Source organism: Tursiops truncatus, chromosome 3 (genome assembly GCF_011762595.2).
Source record: "Tursiops truncatus isolate mTurTru1 chromosome 3, mTurTru1.mat.Y, whole genome shotgun sequence".
In the NCBI taxonomy this organism is placed as follows: Eukaryota; Metazoa; Chordata; class Mammalia; order Artiodactyla; family Delphinidae; genus Tursiops; species Tursiops truncatus.
Window position 1 is genome coordinate 62,483,582 of NC_047036.1, and position 26,228 is coordinate 62,509,809.

Consider the following 26,228-nt stretch of genomic DNA (forward strand, 5'->3'; position numbering starts at 1 on the left):
CACTTTAAACTTATGATGGGTTTATCGGGCAGTAACCCCAGTGTAAGTCAAGGAAGATCTGTGTATACATTAGAGAAATGACAGTCGTTTAGGAGTCCTAGGATGCTGGTCTTTGGGCCAGTGAGCCACAACCCATGATTAGGTATAAATAGTAGAAGCAGTCTCAGGAAGGACATAATGTACTTAGTTGCAGAGGACAGAGCTGTTCTGCCTGGATATTTCCATAAACATGGTGCAAACTGCTCTTTTACTGTAAAACAGTTAAGGAATAATGAAGCTAAATGAATTTTGTGGGATTCTTGAAAGTTGTGATGAAAGACAACAGTTGTGATGAAAGACAACAACGTTGTTTTAACAGCTGGAAACTGTTAAAATAATGACTTAGATATTTATCTCTTTCTTCAATCCTATGTCCCAATAAACTTTTGGCCATTTGTCATATTACTGAAAAAAAAAAAGGTAGGTGTAGAAAAAAAGTTGAATATATGTTTCTCAGTTAGTGTTTCTGTAAAACAGAAACATGGAGGCTGGTGGCAGGATGGCAGCTTTCCTGATAAATAATTTATGTGGTGGTTTCTCTGCTTGCCATTTAACATCACATGATTCCTGGCCCACCAGATATTTCACAGACATGTTTCCTCCTTGCTAAAACAAGACCAACTTGGACAAATACTTTCGTAATGTGAGTACTATCTTGTGTGTGTGTGTGTGTGTGTGTGTTGAAGGGAGAAGGTGAGTGGGAGGTTTGGTTTGTCAGACATAACAGTTGTTGTGGTTGAATTAGCAATCTTCATTCCCAAAATCTTAACATGTAACTTTAGTCTCACTGTTCTCCATTGCTGCTTTATTTGGCCTTTTATTGATTGTAGAATATTGTTGGAAGTGGTACTTGAAAGCACAGGGTGGCTTTCCATTGATGGTTAGATGTATGTGTGCTTATAGTTTTGTAATGGGAAATTTCCCTGTGGCTCTTTTTACTACTCATTAATAGGCCAGGATCTGCTCCCTCTGAATCTACCCAGTTTACTTAGTTGTCATAGGAGAAAAATTAAGTTGTATGAGTAAGAGACATAGGCAGTGAAGACTGAACAATAGTTCTTGGTGCTGTTTGTTTTTTGATAGAGGTGGTGAAGTTCATTTGGCTTTTCAAGCTTCTTGTAGGGGACTGTTAATACCAAGTAGCCTTAACACAGAGTTAAGTTACTAAAACTGCATAGGAGCAGAGAAGGATTCATTCAGCAAAAAGCTAGAAATTTTTGAGTTGTTTTCTTAAGTGTGGGGAATTGCCCTTATGCTGGTCCTTGAATTTTAAATTTTATATAGTTATAATTGCATATAATAGACTTTTCAGATTATAGTGAAGGTTTTGTATAATAGGCTATGAAATAAAAATAGGCCTTGTGAGCTAGACATTTTATAGAGAGTGGTCTTAAGGATAAATGAAGTTCATTTAATGATTTGGGGCTTTATTGTAACTTCTAAGGTTACAGTGAGGGTGATGGCTTGGGGCTTAGTTTATTCAACAAATGTTATTAGTGCAATGAAGTAATATAGGCACAGGGAGAATACAGTGATAAACAAGAATGATCATTTTCTTCAGGAAAAAAATTTTAATTAAAATTGGTTACCAAGTCATCCTGCTGCTAACAATTAGTTGAGGTAGGGTACTTTTTAAGAAATGTCTCACTACACTATCTTAATTAATGCTTAGTGGAAAGAAAATTTATTGAACATGGCTCAGGAAAATCTGTGTTTTTGTCCTAGTTGTGATACTAGTTGCTTGACCTTATGCTGTCACTTACCCTCTGTGGGCGTTAATTTCATGTTTGCAGAATGAAATTACAGTCTTCTTTTCCATAAGGATCCAGGGCAGTTTACAAACACAGTGTGGCAACTGTTGGGACCTGAGCCACTTGTTTTATGTGCTTGTATCCAGGTTTGGGTCCCTCTGCAGTAAGGTGACTGTCTAAGACATAGCACTTCTAATGTTGCTAGAGTTTCTTCAGGCTTTGAAAAAGCTCTGATTCATTTTTGAGTACACGAGGGCACTGAAGCAGGCAGGAGTGGTGTTTCTGCCTGTTTTTTTTACTCGTTTTCTAGTCCTCACTTTGTTCATTATCATTACTTGAGGGCTTTTTGTGTGTGTGTGCTTTTCCCTATGGACTTTATTGTTAAAACTGCTTTCCCATTATTTTTTTGATAACTTGCTAAAGTTACACTTACAAAACCGTTTAATTACTAAAATTATTTCTGAAAGCCATTCTTCTTCTTCACCTTGCTATCTGAGTCTGTCCCGTCTTTACTGACTCTTAACAGGGTAATAACTGGGGCAACCAATATGTAGAGACGTATGTGAGGCTCTGGTTTTTTTGTTGTTGTTTTTTTTTTTTTTTTTGCGGTACGCGGCCTCTCACTGTTGTGGCCTCTCCCGTTGCGGAGCACAGGCTCCGGACGCGCAGGTTCAGCGGCCATGGCTCACAGGCCCAGCTGCTCTGGGGCATGTGGGATCTTCCCGGACCGGGGCACGAACCTGTGTCCACTGCATTGGCAGGCGGACTCTCAACCACTGCGCCACCAGGGAAGCCCTGTTGTTGTTTTTTTTTTAAATTGATTCATTAGTTAATGTATTTGTTTGGCTGCGTTGGGTTTTCGTTGCTGTGCACGGGCTTTCTCTTGTTGCGGCGAGCAGGGGCTACTCTTCGTTGCCCTCTATGGGCTTCTCATTCTGGTGGCTTCTCGTTGTGGAGCACGGGCTCTAGGCAGATGGGCTTCAGTAGTTGCAGCACATGTGCTCAGTAGTTGAGCACGCAGGGTCAGTAGTTGTGGCACACGGTCTTGGTTGCTCTGCGGCATGTGGGATCTTCCCGGACCAGGGCTCGAACCTGTGTCCCCTGCGTTGGCAGACAGATTCTCAACTACTGTGTGACCAGGAAAGTCCTGAGGCTCTAGTTTTTAATGATCACAATAACTAATTTTTATTGAATGCTTCCTGTGGGTCAAGCACTGTGCAGACGTATTTAAATATTGATACATTAAGTTAGCATGTTGATAGGAGTTAAGAGGTAGGGTTCAAGTGAGTTTGAGCCCTGCTCCTCCACTTAATAGCTTTATGTATTTGGGCCCACCTAATTCTCTCAGTGCCTTAGCTTCCTCATCTGTAAAGTGAGGAGAATAATACTGCTGCCTCATAGAGTGATTTAAAAGTAGCTTTTATGTAAGGTACTTAGAACAGTGCCATTTACTCAATAAACACTTGATAAATGTTAACTCTTATTAATATTAATCTTCATATCAACCTAACAGGTAGGGATTTTACAATAGAGGAAACAGGTTCAAAGAGATTAGATAAACTTGCCTAAGATAACATATCTGTGTAAGAGAACCAGATTCAAATCCATGCCTGATTCCAGCTGGTTTTCTTAACCACTAGACTATCTTCACCCCTGTAGAAAGGGAATAAGGCTAACCGATAAACTTAGCCTTTGTCAAATTGAAATACATGGTTAATGTCTCATCATTGGACAGAAACATTAACAGTGTCTGGCTGATGACTTTTTTTGGGCCTTTGTCAAATTGAAGTACATGGTTAATGTCTCATCATTGGACAGAAACATTAACAGTGTTTGGCTGATGACTGTTTTTGGAAAACCTTGATTATGTACATATACTGTAACCAACCATGTTGTCTGTCATTGGAGAACATTGTAATCCCAGAGGAGGTGAATTTAAATTTGTGCATGTATGATACATAAAACTCTAATGTGAGACAGAATGCATATGTCTTTCTTATACAGACTCATAAAAATAATTTTCCTGTAACCACAGGAAGAATAAATGTTACACTAATGTTTAAATATCTGTTGTAATTTCTGTTCTATATTAAGCTAGCTAAGGGTGAGTTGGTTTAGATGGTGTGATAGTAGCTTACTTTCAAGAAAATTTATTTTCTCCTCTAAACATTTCCTGATACTTTTTCCCCCCACAGTAGAAATAGGGAATTTGGTGTATTTTAAGGTAAGACCTGAAATCTACCTCGTTTCTCATGCTATTTATTCCCATTTCAAACAATTGGTACATAACTTTGAATAGTTAATATTATACTCCCCTTCCCCTCATAACTATACTAAATAATTATCTTACTTTTCTGGCTAGGCAGAGGAGGAAGGCAGTTAAGGATGTTAACTCTCTTGATATATTTTCAGTTGGAAATCCTGCCTCCTTTTTTTTCCCTTTTATGTTAGGTGATGTGAGTTTGGGTATTGGGGTTGCCAAACGAAAATGAAAGGTTATGCCAAGTAGGGTTAGAGAAAGGGAGTTTGGGATTGACATGTACACACTGCTGTATTTAATATAGATAACCAACAAAGATCTACTGTATAGCACGGGGAACTCTGCTCAATACTCTGTAATAACCTAAATGGAAAAAGAATTTGAAGAATAGATACATGTACTATATGTATAACTGAATCACTTTGCTGTACACCCGAAACTAACACAACATTGTTAATCAACCATACTCCAATATAAAATTAAAAAAAAAAAGAAATGGAGGATTAAGAGAGAAAGGGACAAGAATTAACTTTAGCAATAGCTGAACATGCATTATTTTGGTAAAAGGAAATTATGTGCCAGCTCACAGTGAAGCCTGTCGAGGTGCTTGATTTTTGTAAACAGTGTGTTAAAAGGTCTCTGGCTCCCTGGAGGGCCTTGGAGTTGGCTCTTGAGCAGGTTTTACTCTATATGTGAAGTGTTATGAGACCTAAAACTTGAAAGAAAAAAAACACTTATTTATTTTTATTGAGTTATAATTGATTTTCAATATTATATTAGTTTCAGGTGTACAACATAGTGATTCAAAATTTTTGTAGATTATACTCCATCTAAAGTTGCTGTAGGACTTTCCTGGTGGCACAGTGGTTAAGAATCTGCCTGCCAGTGCAGGGGACATAGGTTCGATCCCTGGTCTGAGAAGATCCCACAGGCCATGGAGCAACTAAGCCCGTGTGCCACAACTACTGAGCCTGTGCTCTAGAGCCTGCAAGCCACAACTACTGAGCCCGTGTGCCACAACTGTTGAAGCCTGCACACCTAGAGCCTGTGCTCTGCAACAAGAGAAGCCCCCGCTCACTACAACTAGAGAAGGCCCGCGCACAGCAACGAAGACCCAATGCAGCCAAAAATAAATAAATAAATTTATATATAAAACAAAAATTTACTGTAAAATATTAGCTATATTCCCTTTGCTGTACAGCATATCCTTGTAGCTTATTTACTTTATACATAATACTTTGTCCCTTTTTATCCCCTTACCTCTATTTCCCATCCCCCTTGCCCTCTCCCCACTGGTAACCACTAGTTTGTTCTCTATATCTCTGAGTCTGTTTCTTTTTTTTTGTTATGTTCATTCCTTTGTTTTACTTTTTAGACTCCATATATATGTGATATCATACCGTATTTGTCTTTTCTGAGTTGTTTTACTAAGCATAATACCCTCCAGGTCCATCCATGTTGTTCAGATGGCAAAATTTCATTTTTTTTAAAATGGCTGAGTATTATTCCATTGTATATATATTTCATCGTATTTTCAGTCTTCCTAGACCCAGAAGATTGGTATCATTCACGTAAGGGAAAGATGATAGACTGGTTATGAGTAGGGACAAATAAGGTAGTGGTTAAGAGCTTGAGTTAAGCTGTGGAGGATTCACTTCTGTCTTTCACCGGCTACCTAACTTTAGGCAAGTTCTGGTTCTCTGCCTCTGGTTCTTTGTAAAATGGCATAATAGTTATACCTACATCACTGTGTTATATGTACATACTGATTAGTAAATGCATAGTGATTCAGAAATGTTAAATATGAATTTTAGAACTGAAGAACTATGGAGTCATTCATGCATTGGTTACTGCTTTCTCATGTTGCTCCTATACCCACTTTAGTTTAATCTCACTGTTTCATCCTGGGACTATTTCAAGGATGAAAATATTGAAACTATTCAATAGTTTGAATAGTTTGGATGTATGGACTATTTCATCTCACTATTTCATCCTTAGCTCCCCTTCAGTGTCTTCCTTGCATTGTAGCCTTTGTATACCTTGCTCCCAAACTATTTTATGATGTGGACCATTTTTAAAGTCTTTATTGAATTTGTTACAATGTTGCTTCTGTTTTATGTTTTGGTTTTTTGGCCCTGCGGCATGTGGGATCCTAGCTCCCCGACCAGGGATCGAACCTGCACCCCCTGCATTGGATGGCAAAGTCTTAACCACTGGACCACCACGGAAGTCCCCCAAACTATTTTAAAGCATTACTTTGCACATCTTCATACCCAACTCTTTAGCTGTAACATACACACACCAAACCAAACTCCTCCATTGCTTACCATTGTCCTGTGAACAGATTCCAAATTCCTGACATTCAGAGTCATGCATATTTTGGTTAGCTTGCCAGTCTCTTATCTCTTTCTCTGCTCTACGTGAACCTTTCATTATTCTAGTCAAGCTCTTTTACCCATTATTCACTGAGCTCACCATACACCATGCTCCATTGTATAGGACACCCACCCCACCCATGTTGTCATTCTTTTGTCTAAGTTCCACCCTTCTTTCCAGGGCCAGGTCAGGTGCCCTTCCTGAAGAAAGTCATTTCTGACCACTGTCAGAAACCAGAGGGCTTGCTGTCAGAAATTCGGAGATCAGAGAGGCCTTATGTTACATACGGTTCATATCATGCATAACTGCTGCCCTGGTTTTTCTCCTTATGGACCCCTTCTACCCTTTAAAATGCATTTAACCAGGAGACAGAGATGGGGTTTGTTGTTAGTTTTTTCTAATGCCTGAATTCCCCAGTGTTTCTGTACACAGCAGGTGCTCGGTAGATGTTTTTTGATATGTTATAAAGGTGGTTTCTGTGTATGACATGTATACATGTACCTAACATTTTTTTTTTTTTTTGCGGTAAGCGGGCCTCTCACTGTTGTGGCCTCTCCTGTTGCGGAGCACAGGCTCCGGACGCGCAGGCTCAGCGGCCATGGCTCACGGGCCCAGCCGCTCCGCGGCATGTGGGTTCTTCTCGGACCGGGGCACGAACCCATGTCCCCTGCATCGGCAGGCGGACTCTCAACCACTGCGCCACCAGGGAAGCCCACATGTACCTAACATTTTAATTAAAGGTGTCTCCTCCCCAGGAGTAAAATGAAGTCAAATTTGCCACTCACCTATGAAGTGAAGAATCTGAAAACCAATTTTTATTTATTTTTTATTTTTTTTTGCAGTACGTGGGCCTCTCACTGCTGTGGCCTCTCCCGTTGCGGGGCACAGGCTCCGGACACGCAGGCTCAGTGGCCATGACTCACGGGCCCAGCCACTCCGCGGCATGTGGGTTCTTCCCGGACCGGGGCACGAACCCATGCCCCCTGCATCGGCAGGCAGACTCTCAACCACTGTGCCACCAGGGAAGCCCTGAAAACCAATTTTTAAAATATCAGAATGGGTCATTACTGTCAGTAGCCCTTACACTTTGTAAAATTGGATTTCAGCATTAACAGTTGTTGACAATCAGTGATTAACATAGAAATAACAAAAATGATTCAAACAAGAACAGAGTTGAGCAGTGCTTTGTGAATGTGGAAAATGTGTGTGGCATTGGTCCTTACTTGACAGTTGGGGAAACAAGTCACCTAGACCTAAGGGCAGTTCCTAGGCAGTTCCACAGATCCAATTTCATTGCTGGTATAGGCCTCTCCCATCTGAGCACCTCATTGCTAGTCTTGAGTCACCCTTTTCCACAAACAGATGATTGTTTGCATGTCTTAATAATTAATGATGATATTATTTGTAGATTTTTATGTTGCTTCTTAAACATCTTTTTTTTTTGGCTGTGTTGGGTCTTTGTTGCTGGGCACGGGCTTTCTCTAGTTACTGCGAGCAGGGGCTACTCTTCGTTGTGGTGCGCGGGCTTCTCATTGCGTTGGCTTCTCTTGCTGCGGAGTACGGGTTCTAGTTGCGAGGGCTTCAATAGTTGTGGCTCGCAGGCCCCTAGAGCTCATGGGGGGTGTCAGTAGTTGCGGAGCGTGGGCTCAGTAGTTGTGGTGCACAGGCTTATTTGCTCCGTGGTATGTGGGATCTTCCTGGACCAGGGATCAAACCCATGTCTGCTGCATTGGCAGGCGGATTCTTAACCACTGCACCACCAGGGAAGTCCTAAACATCTTTTTTTTTTTTTTTTTTCTTTTTTCCTGTCTGTACCTCGAGGCATGTGGGATCTTAGTTCCCAGACCAGGGATCAAACCCGTACCCTGTGCAGTGGAAGCACAGAGTCTTTAATCACTGGACCACCGGGGAAGTCCCTAAACATCTTATTAATTAAGGGGAAAAAAATGAGGCACTCTTTGGGGTTTGACACATTAAAGTAGGAAGAAAGTTATGAAACTCTGCTCAGGAGAGAGTTTAGCTTCTAAATTTTATACCTAGGACTTCAGAAATTATTCTAGGATCTTCAAGGATAGTGGCAGTCCTATAATCCTGAAGTCAGAAAGAGGACTCTAGAACTAACTCTGATTGGCACAGTACAGGATGGGGACTCCACAGTTAAGCACAGGAGGTGCTCTTTTTCTCTCCTGTATTTGTAACTTTTCACTGGGTTAGAAGCCAAGTTGAATAGGATTAGGGAAGGGAGTAAATGGCACAAGGTAGTTTTGTTCTTTCTCTGTTGCAGTGGTTAGGGTTAGGGGAGTCTTGAAAGAAATTATTTAAAAGCTGTTGTCACTATCTCCTTTAACAACCTGATGAAAGTTGTGGGTCCTTGCCCTAGAGAAATTTTGCAATAAGCAGAGCTTTGTTTCAAAAATCAGTGTAGGTTAAAAGCTTAGTTTTTATCAGGTTAGATCAGGGGAGGCAAAAAAGGTGTCCATTAGGAAAGCTGGAAAGAAGGGTAAGGGAGAAGTTTTCTACTTATTAGGCTAATATATTTAATTAATGCTTTATATAATTCTGCTTCATTTCTTTTAAGTGAATCGGTAGAGCAAAATAACTTTCTAAAATTGCATTAGAGATGTGTCAGATTTGGAAACAAATAATTCAGCTCTTTACTTTCAGCCCCTGTTCCCGCCTGTCCTCCTTTCCTCTGCATCCTGTAGTGAGCATCTCTATATTGTATTGGGTGCAGTTGAGCCCTTCTGAAATCATCCTTTGCAGGCATGTTGTATTCTCAGATACATCTGTGTTCTGACTCCGTTTGTGTCCATCAGTGAATCTTCCCAAATTAGCAAACAGCATTTTCTGCATTTTAAATTCAGGCCTTCACTGTACATCCCAAACATCCTTAATCCTAAGCAAGCTGACTCTCTTTCCAATTTCTTTGTACGCTTTTTTGTGTGTATTATTTATAGCACCTTTTACATTTCACAGTTCATAACCTGCAAATAGCCACAGTTCAGTTTATTTAGTCCCTGGATTTAGTCAGCTTTGGTTAGCAAAATAGAAAATTAAATACATTACTATAACAGGTTGTGATTATATTTTACAGTTGAATTCTTTTATCTGAGTTTATAGGAAATGGTTTAGACTAAACAGTCTAATGCTTAGTAAATTGCATCTTTTGACATTTTAAAATACATTTCCTTTAAGATTATTTTCGGATCCTTAAACTAGATTGCGAGTTGAAGCTATAATTGGTTTTTAGGTAATCGAATGTTAGAAAAACATGAAACTTTATAGCAAAGAAGACAAATTAATAAATTAGCAGTGTTAGGTGAGATGCCTTGAGCTTCTCTGCAGGAGTATTAAGTTTAGTTGGTTCATAATAGCTTTGCAGAAGTACTGCTCTGTTGATCAAAGGCATTTGGGAAATAAATAAATGTTAATATTTGAATAGAATAACTGATTTTCTTTCTTGTGGTTGCATGTCTGTGTAGAGTCCTATTATGATTTAATTAACAAGCATATAGTGACATGATGTTTTTGTGTTGGTACAAAATAGTATCTAAACTGTTTGGTGCGTTATATTTACTTTAGTGTCTCTGTAAGAAGAGCTCAAAGAAGCTTAGTATTTGAGGATTGTCTTACTGATGAATCCTGTCATTTGAGTGCTTGTAAATGGCTCGGGGAAATGTATTATTGAGGGACGTTGCTACCATGTTGGGTTTTTTCTTATTCTTTTAACAATTTTGCTATTCCTAGGACTCGGTAGAAAATCAACGTAAATGTTCCATTTTCAAGTGGAATAAAAAATAAAGGGCTTCTGTGAATGCATATTTTCTTGCAAGGAGAGAATTATTGCCTTTATTAAAACTATAAAAAGATAGTTTAGGGAATTCCCTGGAGGTCCAGTGGCTAGGACTCCGTGCTTTCACTGCTGAGGGTTTGGGTTCGATCTCTGGGGGACTAAGATCCCACAAGCTGCAAGGCGTGGCCAAAAAAAAAAGTTCATGATTCATTGTAAAGATTACCATTGTTTTGCTGCTATTATACACTCACCTCACCCCCACCCCCCCATTTTCTTGTCCTGTTCTTCCTTAATCTGGTTATTTTATTTCTGACGCGCTGCAACCTTGGTGTTAAGCCATGGTGGAGGTGAGCACCTTTGCCACGAGTTAGAACTGATTTCTGGGACTTGAGAAGAGTGTCGTGATTAGAAATTGATTATTCACACAGCTGCTATTACTTTCATAATCCTCCTTTTCAATTGTAGCTTAAAATAGATGACTTAACACATGACTTAGCTACTTATGAATAATAAGTAGGTGAGCAAAGGAAGAGAAGTGTGTATCATTTTCATATTTCTCATACTTTAGTAAAAGTTATATATGTAGTTTTGGATATTGTGGCAAAGGGGATAATTTAATTTTCCTTTTTTGATGTGTAAGCCAGGATACTTTTGGGGTGGGAAAGTGAAGAAGAAATAGAGTATAAGACTTTCCTTTTAAAAAAAGAGTGTATTTACTTGATAGATCATGATTGAAAAGTGGAATGTAAATCCAGCTCCTTCCCCCATCTCCTCATCTCTTCAGAGGCACCTCAGAGGCAGTCACCCATAAGTTTCTTGTGTGTCTTGCAGATTCAGTTACATGTACAAAGACATAGAGTATATATATGTCCTATTTTCCGCCTTTAAGCAACTCAAATGGTAGCATGTTATATATATCTTGGTTTTTTTTTTTCTCAATAACAGTATTTCTTCCAGTTGCTAGATAATGCTCCATTGAATCGATTTGGTTTGGTATATAGGTTTTTCCTGATCTTTTGCTGTTGAAATAGCATATCTTTTCCCACATGTGCATGTATATCTACAGGATAAAATTCTGTAAGAGGACTTGCTGGGTCAAAGAGAAATATGCATTTTGTTGAAATTGCTTTCTGTAGAGGATGTATCAATTTACACTTTTTCAAACAAAAGGAGGAGGTTGCTATTTGTTTCTGTATCCTTTTAAACACAAGACTGTATTTTCAAAACCTTTTGATCTTATCCATGAAAAGTTTCAGTTTGTGATTTATTTTGAGGTATGAATGAGTCTTCATTTGTTCAGGAGTAATTTCTGTGAACTCATTCATTCCATTTTTTACCTATTTGTTGTTTGGTTTGTTTTGATCTTGGAAATTGTCTATATTGCAAATATTTTTCCCATTGTTATTTGTTTCTTGATTTAGTTTTTTTGTCTGTAGCCAGATGATTTTGTTCTTTGCATTTAAATTGTTGACACTGCTGTAATTTATTTTGGTGTAAGGAATAAGGTGGGAATCCACCTTTTTTTATTCCTGACTAAATGACAATTATCACAAACATTTCTTGAATGATTCATACTTATTGTGCAGTAAACTTTCATATATCTGAACTCTTTACTACTTCATTGTACTTGGTGCTTATATTAAATATTTATGCTACCTGGTAGGCCATTGCCTTTCTCCACAATTACTCTTTATAAAAAGATTGCGGGGGGGGGGAACTTCCCTGGTGGTACAGTGGTTAAGACTCCATGCTTCCAATGCAGGGGGCACGGGTTCGATCCCTGGTTGGAGAACTGAGATCCCACATGCCTAACAGCACAGCCAAAAAAAATATTATTTTTTTGCTATTTTATTCTCTTATTTTTCCATGTAAACTTTATTTTTTTAACATCTTTATTGGAGAATAATTGCTTTACAATGGTGTGTTAGTTTCTGCTATTCACTGCTATAACAAAGTGAATCAGCTATACATATACATACATCCCCATATATCCTCCCTCTTACATCTCGCTCCCACCCTCCCTATCCCACACCTCCAGGTGGACACAAAGCACCGAGCTGATCGCCCTGTAGTATGCGGCTGCTTCCCACTAGCTGTCTATTTTACATTTGGTAGTGTATCTATGTCCATGCCACCCTCTCACTTTGTCCCAGCTTACCCTCTCCCCACCCGTGTCCTCATGTCCATTCTCTATGTCTGCGTCTTTATTCCTGTCCTGCCCCTAGGTTCTTCAGAACCTTTTTTTTTTTTTAGATTCCATATATATGTGTTAGCATATGGTATTTGTTTTTCTCTTTCTGACTTACTTCACTCTGTATGACAGTCTCCAGGTCCATCCACCTTGCTACAAATGACCCAATTTCGTTTCTTTTTATGGCTGAGTAATATTCCATTGTATATATGTGCCACATCTTCTTTATCCATTCATCCAATGATGGACACTTAGGTTGCTTCCATGTCCTGGCTATTGTAAATAGAGCTGCAATGAACACTTTGGTACATGACTCTTTTTGAATTATGGTTTTCTCAGGGTATATGCCCAGTAGGGGGATTGCTAGGTTGTATGGTAGTTCTATTTATAGTTTTTTGAGGAACCTCCATGCTGTTCTTCATAGTGGCTGTATCAATTTACATTCCCAGCAACAGTGCAAGAGGGTTCCCTTTTCTCCACACCCTCTCCAGCATTTATTGTTTGTAGATTTTTTGATGATGACCATTCTGACTTGGTGTGAGGTGATACCTCATTGTAGTTTTGATTTGCATTTCTCTAATGATTAATGATGTTGAACATCCTTTCATGTGTTTGTTAGCAATCTGTATATCTTCTTTGGAGAAATGTCTATTTAGGTCTTCTGCCCATTTGGATTGGGTTGTTTGTCTTTTTGATATTGAGCTGCATGAGTTGCTTGTATATTTTGGAGATTAATCCTTTGTCAGTTGCTTCATTTGCAAATATTTTCTCCCATTCTGAGGGTTGTCTTTTCGTCTTGTTTATGGTTAACTGTGCAAAAGCTTTGAAGTTTCATTAGGTCCCATTTGTTTATTTTTGTTTTTATTTCCATTTCTCTAGGAGGTGGGTAAAAAAGGGTCTTGCTGTGATTTATGTCATAGAGTGTTCTGCTTATGTTTTCCTCTAAGAGTTTTATAGTATCTGGCCTTACATTTAGGTCTTTAATCAATTTTGAGTTTATTTTTGTGTATGGTGTTAGAAAGTGTTCTAATTTCATTCTTTTACATGTAACTGTCCAGTTTTCCCACACCACCTATTGGAAGACGCTGTCTTTTCTCCATTGTATATTCTTGCCTCCTTTATCAAAGATAAGGTGACCATATGTGTGTGAGTTTATCTCTGGGCTTTCTGTCCTGTTCCACTGATCTATATTTCTGGTTTTGTTCCGGTACCATACTGTCATGATTACTGTCACTTTGTAGTATAGTCTGAAGTCAGGGAGCCTGATTCCTCCAGCTCCATTTTTCTTTCCCAAGATTGCTTTGGCTATTCGGGGTCTATTGTGTTTCCATACAAATTGTGAATTTTTTTGTTCTAGTTCTGTGAAAAATGCCATTGGTCATTTGATAGGCACTGCATTGAATCTGTAGATTGCTTTGGGTAATACAGTCATTTTCACAATGTTGATTTTTCCAACCCAGGAACATGGTATATCTCTCCATCTGTTTGTATCATCTTTAATTTCTTTCATCAGTGTCTTATAGTTTTCTGCATACAGGTCATTTGTCTCCTTAGGTAGGTTTATTCCTAGATTTTTACAATTCTTTTTGTTGCAATGGTAAATGGGAGTGTTTCCTTAATTTCTCTTTCAGATTTTTCATCATTAGTGTATAAGAATGCAAGAGATTTCTGTGCATTAATTTTGTATCCTGCTACTTTACCAAATGCATTAGCTCTAGTAGTTTTCTGGTAGCATCTTTAGGATTCTCTACGTATGGTATCATGTCATCCGCGAACAGTGACAGTTTTACTTCTTTCTGATTTGGATTCCTTTTATTTCTTTTTCTTCTCTGATTGCTGTGGCTAAAATTTCCAGAACTATGTTGAATAATAGTGGTGAGAATGGGCAACCTTGTCTTGTTTCTGATGGTTTCAGTTTTTCACCACTGAGAACGATGTTGGCTCTAGGCTTGTCATATATGGCCTTTTTTATGTTGAGGTAAGTTCCCTCTATGTCTACTTTCTGGAGGGTTTTTATCATAAATGGGTGTTGAATTTCGTCGAAAGCATTTTCTGCATCTATTGAGATGATCGTATGGTTTTTCTCCTTCAATTTGTTAATATGGTGTATCACATTGATTGATTTGCAGAATCATTGCATTCCTGGAATAAACCCCACTTGATCATGATGTATGATCCTTTTAATGTGATGTTGGATTCTGTTTGCTAGTATTTTGTTGAGGATTTTTGCATCTATGTTCATCAATGATATTGGCCTGTAGTTTTCTTTCTTTGTGACATCTTTGTCTGGTTTTGGTATCAGGGTGATGGTGGCCTTGTAGAATGAGTTTGGGAGTGTTCTTCCCTCTGCTATACTTTGGAAGAGTTTTGAGAAGGATAGCTGTTAGCTCTTCTCTAAATGCTAGAATTCTCCTGTGAAGCCATCTGGTCCTGGGCTTTTGTTTGTTGGAAGATTTTTAATGACAGTTTCAATTTCAGTGCTTGTGATTGGTCTGTTTATATTTTCTATTTCTTCCTGGTTCAGTCTCGGAAGGTTGTGCATTTCTAAGAATTTGTCCATTTCTTCCAGGTTGTCCTTTTTATTGGCATAGAGTTACTTGTAGTAATCTCTCATGATCCTTTGTATTTCTGCAGTGTCAGTTGTTATTTCTCCTTTTTCATTTCTATTGATTTGAGTCTTCTCCCTTTTTGTCTTGATGAGTCTGGCTAATGGTTTATCAATTTTGTTTATCTTCTCAAAGAACCAGCTTTTAGTTTTATTGATCTTTGCTATCGTTTCCTTCATTTCTTTTTCATTTATTTCTGATCTGATCTTTATGATTTCTTTCCTTCTACTAACTTTGGGGTTTTTTTTTTTTGGTTCTTCTTTCTCTAATTGCTTTAGGTGTAAGGTTAGGTCGTTTATTTGAGATGTTTCTTGTTTGTTGAGGTAGGATTGTATTGCTATAAACTTCCCTCTTAGAACTGCTTTTGCTGCGTCCCATAGGTTTTGGGTCGTCGTGTTTTCATTGTCATTTCTTTCTAGGAATTTTTTGATTTTCTCAGTGATCTCTTGGTTATTAAGTAGTGTATTGTTTAGCCTCCATGTGTTTGTATTTTTTACAGATTTTTTTCCTGTAATTGATACCTAGTCTCATAGCATTTTGGTCGGAAAAGATACTTGACACGATTTCACGTTTCTTAAATTTACCAAGGCTTGATTTGTGACCCAAGATATGATCTATCCTCGAGAATGTTCCATGAGCAGTTGAGAGGAAAGTGTAATATGCTGTTTTTGAACAGAATGACCTATAAATATCAATTAAGTCCATCTTGTTTAATGTATCATTTAAAGTTTTTGTTGCCTTATTTATTTTCATTTTGGATGATCTGTCCATTGGTGAAAGTGGGGTGTTGAAGTCCCCTACTATTATTGTGTTACTGTCGATTTCCCCTTTTATGGCTGTTAGCATTCGTCTTATGTATCGAGGTGCTCGTATGTTGGATGCATAAATATTTACAATTCTTATTTCTTGGATCGATCCTTTGATCATTATGTAGTGTCCTCCTTTGTCTCTTGTAATAGTCTTTAAAGTCTATTTTGTCTGATAAGAGAATTGCTACTCCAGCTTTCTTTTGATTTTCATTTGCATGGAATATCTTTTTCCGTCCCCTCACTTTCAGTCTGTATGGGTCCTTAGGTCTGAAGTGGGTCTGTTGTAGACAGCATACGTATGGGTCTTGTTTTTGTTTCCAGTCAGCCAGTCTGTGTCTTTTGGTTGGGGCATTTAAACCATTTACATTTAATTATAGGTATGCATGTTTCTATTACCATTTTCTTAATTGTTTTGGGGTTGTTATTGTAAGTCTTTTCCTTCTCTTGTGTTTCCTGCCTAGAGAAGTTCCTTTAGCATTTATTGTGGAGCTGGGTTGGTGGTGCTGAATTCTCTTAGCTTTTGCTTATCTGTAAAGGTTTTAATTTCTCCATCGAATCTCAATGAGATCCTTGCTGGGTAGAGTAATCTTGGTTGTAGGTTTTTCCTTTCATCACTTTAAACATGTCCTGCCACTCCCTTCTGGCTTGCAGAGTTTCTGCTGAAAGATCAGCTGTTAACCTTTTGGGGATTCCCTTGTGTGTTAATTATTGCTTTTCCCTTGCTGCTTTTAATATTTTTCTTTGTATTTAATTTTTGATAGTTTGATTAATATATGTCTTGGCGTGTTTCTCCTTGGGTTTATCCTGTATGGGACTCTCTGCGCTTCTTGGACTTGATTATTTCCTTACCCATATTAGGGAAGTTTTTAACTATAATCTCTTCAGATATTTTCTCAGTCCCTTTCTTCTTCTCTTCTTCTTTTTGGGACCCCAATAACTCGAATGTTGGTGCATTTAATGTTTTCCCAGAAGTCTCTGAGATTGGCCTCAATTCTTTTCATTCTTTTCTCTTTATTTTGTTCTGCGGTAGTTATTTTCACTATTTTATCTTACAGATCACTTATCGGTTCTCCTGCCTCAGTTTTTCTGCTATTGATTCCTTTTAGAGAAAATTCTTAATTTCATTTATTGTGTTGTTCATCATTGTTTGCTCTTTAGTTCTTCTAGGCCCTTGTTAAACATTTCTTCTGTTTTCTCCATTCTGTTTCCAAGATTTTGGGTCATTACTGTCATTACTCTGAATTGTTTTTCAGGTAGACTGTCTATTTCCTCTTCATTTGTTTGGTCTGGTGGGTTTTTACCTTGCTCCTTCATCTGCTGTGTATTTTTCTGTTTTCTCATTTTGCTTAACTTACTCTGTTGGGGTCTGCATTTCCCAGGTTGCAGGTTTGTAGTTCCCATTGATTTTGGTGTCTGCTCCCAGAGGGTAAAAGGTTGGTTCAGTGGGTTGTGTAGACTTCTGGTGTAGGGGACTGGTGCCTGTGTTCTGGTGGATGAGTCTGGATGTTGTCTTTTTGGTGGGCAAGACCATGTCCGGTCGTGTGTTTTGGGGTATCTGTGAACTTGTTATGATTTTAGGCAGCCTCTGTGCTAATGGGTGGGGTTGTGTTCCTGTCTTGCTAGTTGTTTGGCATAGGGTGTCCAGCACTGTAGCTTGCTGGTCGTTGAGTGGAGCTGGGTCTTAGCGTTGAGATGGAGATCTCTGGGAGAGCTTTCGCTGTTTGATACTATGTGTGGCCGGGAGGTCTCTAGTGGACCATAGTCTTAAACTTGGCTTTCCCACCTCAGAGGCTCAGGCCTGCTACCCGGCCAGAGCCCCAAGACCCTGTCAGCCACACGGCTCAGAAGAAAAGGGAGACAAAAAAAGAAAGAATGAAATTTAAATAATTAATTAAATAGTCATTAAAATAGAAAAAATTATTTTAAAAAAGTAATAGAAAGAAGAAAAGAAAGGAAGAGAGCAGCTAAACCAAAAAACAAATCCACCGATGATAACAAGCCCTAAAAACTATACTAAAAAGAAACAATGGACAGTCAGAACCCTAGGACAAATGGCAAAAGCAAAGCTATACAGAGAAAATCACACGAAGAAGCATACACATACACACTCACAAAAAGAAAAAAGAGGGGCTTCCCTGGTGGCGCAGTGGTTGGGGGTCCGCCTGCCGATGCAGGGGACGCGGGTTCGTTCCCTGGTCCGGGAGGATCCCGCGTGCCGCGGAGCGGCTGGGCCCGTGGGCCATGGCCGCTGGGCCTGCGCGTCCGGAGCCTGTGCTCCGCAACGGGAGAGGCCACAGCAGTGAGAGGCCCGCGTACCGCAAAAAAAAAAAAAAAAGAAAGAAAGAAAAAAGAAAGTTTTATATATATATATATAAATTAAAAAAGGAAGAGAGCAACCAAATCAGTAAACAAATCTACCAATGATAATAAGCTGTAACTACTAAACTAAGATAAACATATAACTGGAAACAAATTAGATGCAGAAAGCAAACCCCAAGTCTACAGTTGCTCCCAAAGTCCACCACCTAAATTTTGGGATGATTTGTTGTCTATTCAGGTATTCCACAGGTGCAGGGTACATCAAGGTGATTGTGGAGATTTAATCCGCTGCTCCTGAGGCTGCTGGGAGAGATTTCCCTTTCTCTTCTTTGTTCACTTAGCTCCTGCGGTTCAGCTTTGGATTTGGTCCCGCCTCTGTGGGTAGGTCACCTGAGGGTGTCTTTTGGGAAGTCTGAGGTCTTCTGGCAGCATTCAGTCGGTGTTCTGTAGGAGTTGTTCCACATGTAGATGTAGTTTTGATGTGTTTGTGGGGAGGACGGTGATCTCCACGTCTTACTTCTCTGCCATCTTGAAGGCACCCCCTCCATGTGAACTTTAAAATTGGCCTTTTCTTATGCCATGAAAGTGTGAAGAGGTTGTTTTATTACCATGTGAAATTTATAGATTAGTGAGAATTGATATTTTTACTCTTCCATTTATTTACTTTTTTTGTACCTTAACATTTTATTTACATGGCTCTTAAAAGATTGAAGTTTATTCCTAGGTATTTTTCTGTTTTGTTGCAGATGGAATCCTGGCTGGTTGTTTTGTATTTAATATGAAAGGGGCTGTTGGTTTCTGCATGTAAATTATAACACCTTACTGAATTCTGTTTCTCTTGTGATTTTTCAGTTTATTCTAAATTGGGATTCTCAATTGCTAGTTTTTAAATTAATGGATAGAATTCTATCAAAAGAACTGGAATATCTTCATGATCATTTCACTGTTTCTTTGTAGTCGTAAAAGGCTAAATTATAATTTTAAAAAAAACAAGTAAACACATCAGAATGAAGGGAGTTATTTAATTTGATGATTTTAATGGCCATTGCTTTTATTTTTTTGTTTATTCTTTTTTTTTTTTTTTTTTTGCGGTACGCGGGCCGCTCACAGTTGTGGCCTCTCCCGTTGCGGAGTACAGGCTCCAGACGCGCGGGCTCAGCGGCCATGGCTCACGGGCCCAGCCGCTCCGTGGCATGTGGGATCTTCCCGGACTAGGGTACGAACCCGCATCCCCTGCATCGGCAGGCGGACTCTCAGCCACCGCGCCACCAGGGAAGCCCTGTTTATTCTTATTTATTTATTTATTTAATGTATTTGCCAGGGGTGGGGGGTGAATTATTGCTTTTAAACATCCAGTTTCATTGAATGGCCCATGTATTAGAGGTAAGATCCTGGCCAGGCCTGGAGGTAAGGCCAGGCTGACTTTGTCTCTTTGTACCTGTCTTTTTTTTTTTAAACAGGATTTTCTTTTTGTTTTTCTTGGCCACTTTGGGTCTTTGTTGCTGCACGCGGGCTTTCTCTCTAGTTGCGGTGAGCAGAGGCTACTCTTGGTTGCAGTGCACGGGCTTCTCATTGTGGTGGCTTGTTGCGGAGCATGGGCTCTAGGTGCTCAGGCTTCAGTAGTTGCAGCACACGGGCTTCAGTAGTTGTGGCTCACGGGCTCTAGAGCGTAGGCTCAGTAGTTGTAGCATACGGGCTTAGTTGCTGTGCGGCATGTGGGATCTTCCTGGACCGGGGATTGAACCCGTGTCCCCTGCATTGGCAGGCGGAATCTTAACCACTGCACCACCAGGGCAAGTCCCTGTACCTGTCTTCTAAAGATGAAGATCGTTCTGGGGTTGGCTTCAGTAGTAACTTTTTTTTTTAGATTAGCTAAAAATGCTTTAATAGGGAACTGAACCATGAGAAATGGGAGTTTTGGCTTAATTTTAGTCTGAATAGTGGTAATTGAGCTAAAATAAAATAATACTTAAATAGTAAGGGAAAGAGTGAGAGGGGAAAATGATTTTAGATCCAGGAAAAAAAAAGTTACATAACGTAATTCTACAGTTTTCAGTTTGAAAATTCAGTTTGAAAATGGACTATATAATTTGTATAATTTACAGAGACTTTTGCCTCATGTTGTAGTTAATGTGGCCATATAAGGTGTTTACTGAAGCAGTGCTTCTGAAACTTTGCTGTGCATACTCATCACTCATTCTGATTCTGGGATCTGGAGTGGGCTCTGAGGTTCTATACTAACAAGTAATCAGATGTTGCTGATCCCAGACCATGCTTCAAGTAACCAGGTACTAAATGACCATGACTTTAATATGGTTATTTAGACAAGTTTAACTTTGTAAACTAAAAATCAAACAGGTCCCATTGATCGAATGCATCATTCTTTTTTTCTACTTCATCATTGGTTTCACTGCTTATTAGAATGTGCTGCTTTTACAGTCTCAATGTGATGTCCTGCTCAGTAGTGTGTACCCTCTACCCCAGGGAGCACGGCACTCTGCCACCCCCGTCCTCCCATCCAGGATTCAATTGTGTGACGCTTTTTATTCATGTGATTTCTCCAGTTCAAATCCTAGCTTTAGAACATCTTTTTCAGCTGCTTTAGCCCACTATGAACTGTGATTGTCTTCTACAGTCAGTATTTTACTTACATGTCTGTTTGTTTGTTTCCCTAGTTAGATTTTTTAAAGATAAGGTTTATCTTGGACATTTTGCATTCCCTTCATGACCTCTCCTCATGGATATCTAAAAAACACTTTGGACACAGTGTCTCTGAATCCATAATTTTTGCCTCTAAAAACCTGTTTCTATTCCTGTGTTCTCTGTATCAATGAATACCAAAGACCTTAGGGTAAAGAGAAAATCCAGTCTTTCATCAAGTCCTGTTAATTTTATCTCCAAAGCATTTCTTAAATCTTTGCTTTTCTCTTCCTCCAATCTAGGCTTACATGGACTGACCCAGGAGATTACGAACTGATCTATCTACATCCACTCTGGTGCCCCTTCTCACCACTGTAGTATAACTCAGGTCTATCATGTATGTTAGTGTCTCCAGAATTGTCTTTCATTATGTTCCCTTTCTCTGTTTACTCCATTTTGTAAACCTTATTTTATGGTATCCAGGGATATGCCCTTCTGTCTTTCTAACCCAGTCTTCCCTTTACACTTTTATCCCTTTTTATCCTTCAGAATAAAAGTCAAGATTCCCTTACTTGGGAAAGTATTTATTCCCTAATGCTTCCCTGGAACCAGAGAGGTTTTTGAAGGAAAAACAAAACAACAGTCCTTTTATGGCATCTCTTTGCTTTCGGCATAAAGCAAGATCCCACTTGGTCTGGCCTCTGTCTGCATCTGTAAATTATTTATGTGTTATCTGTTGTTAAAATCCCTGATGTTTGAATTGATTTCTGTCTTCTAGTGGACCTCTATTAAAATCAAACAACAAATAAAACCAACCTACCGAAAACTACTTGTTAACAAAGCAGAAAGATATTGTTTGATTAGTCTGATCACCTTAAAACAGTAGGGCTTAACAGGGATGAAAATCAGTGTTAATTGGATATTACAGATTTATTTTTAATGATTCTCGGTTTTATTTAAAAAATAAAAAGCATGCATACAGTGAAATATAAAACTATGTCTTTAAATAGGTTTGCTATCATTTAAAAGTTAATAGACTAAAAAAAAGTTAATAGACTGTTTTATCACTTTCAGGTTTATAGAAAAATTGAGTAGAAAAGCATTGTGCTTTTGTGTTATATCTAAAAAGTCATCAAACCCAAGCTTACCTAGATTTTCCCGTGTTATTTTCTAAGAGTTTTATAACTTTGCATCTTACATTTAGGTTTGTAATCCATTTTGAGTTAATTTTTGAGTTAAGGTCTGTAGATTTCTTTTTTCTTTCGTACGCGGATGTCCATTTGTTGAAAAGGCTGATCTCTTCATTGAATTCCCTTTGCTCTTTTGTCAAAAGATTACTTGACTGTGTGTGGGGGGGTTTACTTTTGGAATCTCTTCCATTGATCTATTCTTTTACCAATACCACACTGTCTTGTTTACTGTAGATTTATAATAACTAGTGAAGTTGAATGGAGAGTGTCAGTCTTTTAACTTTGTTCGTCAATATTGTGTTGGTTATTCTGGATCTTTTGCCTTTCCATATAAACTTGAGAATTCATTTGTTGATATCCACAAAATAACTTGCTGAGACTTTAAATGGCATTGCATTGATCCTATAGATCAAGTTTGGAAGAACTGACACCTTGACAGTACTGAGTTTTCCAATCCATATGTGGAATACTTCCATTTAATTTGGGTCTTTGAGTTCTTTCATCAGAGTTGTGTAATTTTCCTCATAGATTCTGTACATAATTAGATTTATACCTGTGTATTTCATTTTTTGAATACTTGTATGCAGAACTGTGGATTGGGAGGGAGGGTTGTCTGTAAAGTTATATGCTGATTTTTAACTAGGCAGGGGTTGGCGCCCCTAACCCCATATTACAGTTGTTCAAGGGTCAACTGTAATATGTACAACACAATATGATAACCAAAGCAAGAAGCTGGGAAAGAGGATAGTAGTGGAAACTTTAGGTATGAGAAAGAATAGCAGAATTTTGTGCTTTTGAGGAGATGAGACTGTCACCAAGTAAATGGACACCAAGAATAAGTATATAAAATAGTGTCCTGGGAGTCCCTGGCGGTCCAGTGGTAAGGACTCAGTGCTTTCACTGCTGTGGGCCTGGGTTCAATCCCTGGGGACTAAGATCCCACAAGCCATGCAGCATGGCCAAAAATGAATAAATAAAAATAAAATAGTGTCTTGCCACATGGTTCATTCAAAGGTTCTTTAAATTTCAGCTTAAGCTTCCGTGGATAGCCTTTTCTCTCTAACCTGCTCTGAACTAGGTCATAGTTTTTCACCATCTCCCCACCTTTTATTCTTTCTCTTGGCACCCATTGTTTAATTGTGTTACTTTTTTTTTTTTTTTTTTGCGGTACGCGGGCCTCTCAGTGCTGTGGCCTCTCCCGCTGCGGAGCACAGGCTCCGGACGCGCAGGCTCAGCGGCCATGGCTCACGGGGCCCAGCCGCTCCGCGGCATGCAGGATCCTCCCGGACCGGGGCACGAACGCGCGCCCCCTGCGTCGGCAGGCGGAATCTCAACCACTGCACCACCAGGGAAGCCCCCATTGTGTTACTTTTATTCTTTACTTTTTATTTAAATTTTTTTTTTTGGTGGTACGCGGGCCTCTCACTGCCGTGGCCTCTCCCGTTGCAGAGCACAGGCTCCAGATGCGCAGGCTCAGCGGCCATGGCTCACGGGCCCAGCCGCTCCGCGGCATGTGGGATCCTCCCGGACCGGGGCACGAACCCGTGTCCCCTGCATCGGCAGGTGGACTCTCAACCACTGCGCCACCAGGGAAGCCCTGTTCTTTACTTTTTAAAAAGTAATAATTTTCATAGCATTTATCACAGTTTGTAATTTTTTAAAACTTTATTTAGTTTGCTTATTTACTACACAGTAAACTCCATGAAGAAAGGAACCATGTTGTTTTAAAAAAATTAATTTATTTTTTATACAACAGGTTCTTATTAGTTACCTATTTTATACATACTAGCATATATATGTCAGTCCCAGTCTCCCAGTTCATCCCACCCCCACTTTCCTCCCTTGGTGTCCATACGTTTGTTCTCTGCATCTGTCTCTCTATTTCTGCTTTGCAAACCGAAGAAAGGAACCATGTTTTTGTATGCCCAGTGCCTAACATGTATTAAGATGCTCAGTCCTTACTTGTTGAGAAATGAATGAATATCTTTATAAACATACATATACACATGAGTATCAAAGAATGCAAAGTAAGAAAGTTATAAAAATCTATTATAGTCAGTTTTAAACTCTTCAATAGAGTTGAGGGGTGTTTTCACCTAGAGTTTGAAGGAAGTGATAGGCATGAGTTGAAGTTTTTGAAGGAATGTTCCAAATTTGGAGGAGGAAAAGAGTGGCAAGATTATTTGGGGAAATTAGTAAAATAATGTTGGCAAGAGTTGATAACTACTTTGTAGATTAGCAATGATTATATAAGTATGGAGAAAGCTACTAGATGCTGGGAAAAAAATTTTAAGAGTTGAGGGTAGGCAGATAGTATGGAATTCCAGAAAATGCAGAGAACAGGAATAATATGGTAACAGTAGTTAGAAAAGGATGTTTAGGCAGTGGTCTTGTAGTAAGACACCTAAGGCATGGAGATAAGTGATGAAAGCAATTAGTGCTCCTCATTCTCTTTAGTTCTGCATTTCAGAGTTCCAAGGTCCTGAGATGATAGGGAATTTGCAGGTTTTATAGGTTATTACAGTTGGATTTCTTTGTAGTGAAATTTTCTTGTTCCACAGCTCTTGGATAAGCACAAGAATACAGAGAGCATGGTAGAGCTTCTGGACTTGTATCAGATGGAGGATGAAGCCTACAGCAGCCTTGCAGAAGCCACAACTGAACTCTATCAGTATTTACTACAGCCATTCCGAGACATGCGAGAACTTGCCATGCTACGAAGACAGCAGATCAAGGTATTTTTTTTTAAATCTAAATAGTAACCTGCCTGTTTCATAGTTCTCAGCGTGACTGGCTATACATTTTAATTATTAGAGGGGCTTTTATAAATGTAAATATCTGATCGATTGTCCCCAGAGATTCTAGTCTGGTAGTTTTGTGATACATAGAGCCTGAACACCTCATTTTAAAAGCATCTGAAAAGGCGACTTTGCTGAGTAGCCAGGGCTGAGAAAAGCCTAGAAAATTTGTAAATACATTGAGATTCTCATCTTTCCTCCTTTCCTGTGCTTTTTTCCCCCTCTCTATCTACTCCTGTCTCCCTTTTAATGTTTTGGGTATTATCTAGTCTTAGACTTATTTAGTAGGAGTTTTGAGAACATTTGTTTTGGGAAGACCTTGTTTTGAAAGTTACAAGGCATTAATGGTACAGCTTTAAAATTCATGACATTTACTTTTGTGTGTAAAATATATATTACTTTTTTTGAGGCAAGTGTTAAGGGTTTGGTTTTATAGCTGACCTCAAATCAATGTTGCTGTGTTTAATTCACATGGAAATATTGCTGAACTAGGATATTAAAAAACATTTTGTGTATTAATGTGTGAATTTGGAACATTATTTACGAAATTTATATCTGGGAAATTGCCACCTATTCTGAAAACTTTGTGCTTGGGGGCAAGAATGAGTAGTATAATATTTGAAAAATTATTACAAGGTAAAGCATGTCTGTCTTTTTCCCTTTACTAATGAGTCAAGATATGGAGCAATACAGACTGTCACATAATTGACACACTCTCCTTTATTAATACTTTCGAAAAATATTGTGTTGTTAAGTCAGTTTTATCATAAACTTGGCATTTTGGGTAAAATGGTAACTAGTAACTAAGAATTTTTAGACACTACAGTTTCCTCCAATTTAAAAAAAATGAACTATGGATATTTGTCCATTGAAAACTTGACTGGAAGGCTAGGGATGAACTGGATGATATACATGGAGGCCCCATCTACTTCTACACTAAGCTGCAGTGTTTAGCTGAGATAATCTATATACAGCTTAACACTGATTATCAGAATCTATGTGAATTTTTGCTTTCATATTATATCATGGTTTGTATTGAGTACTAATATTAGCAAATGGATTGAACCTTCTTGTCAGGCTATATTGTCCACTAGCGTCAGTTATTACTCCATTTTTTTCCCCTGGGAAGCAGAGTATAGGTGAGGAGGAACAGACAACATATTTCTTAAACTGTTAACATTTTCAAAGGTAAAAATCGTATTTTACTGCATTGCCCCTCAAATGCCCCATCAACTATGATGATGAGCTAGTAAGAGAACGTGAACAAATTTGTGCCAAAAAATTCTACAACTTAAGATGAAATGGACACACTTCTTAGAGAAATACAAATTGTCAAAACAGAGTCAAGAAAAAATAGAAAAAATTTGGTAGCTCTGTATTAACAAAGTTGAATTCATAATTTAAAACCTTCTCACAAAGAAAACTCCAGGGCCAGGTAAAGGATCATTGGAGGATT

The 26,228-nt window shown here is 38.8% G+C and overlaps 1 protein-coding gene across 2 annotated transcripts in view; it reads left to right on the forward strand.

Annotated features, from left to right (window-relative positions):
* The window catches only part of JMY (junction mediating and regulatory protein, p53 cofactor), a 74,204-nt gene that overhangs the window by 6,415 nt on the left and 41,561 nt on the right, over window positions 1-26,228 (forward strand). For both annotated transcript variants that reach the window (XM_019929781.3, XM_019929782.3), the window contains exon 2: window positions 24,536-24,709. In XM_019929781.3, coding sequence (XP_019785340.2) covers window positions 24,536-24,709 — 174 coding nt within the window. The remainder of the gene's footprint in view (window positions 1-24,535; window positions 24,710-26,228) is intronic.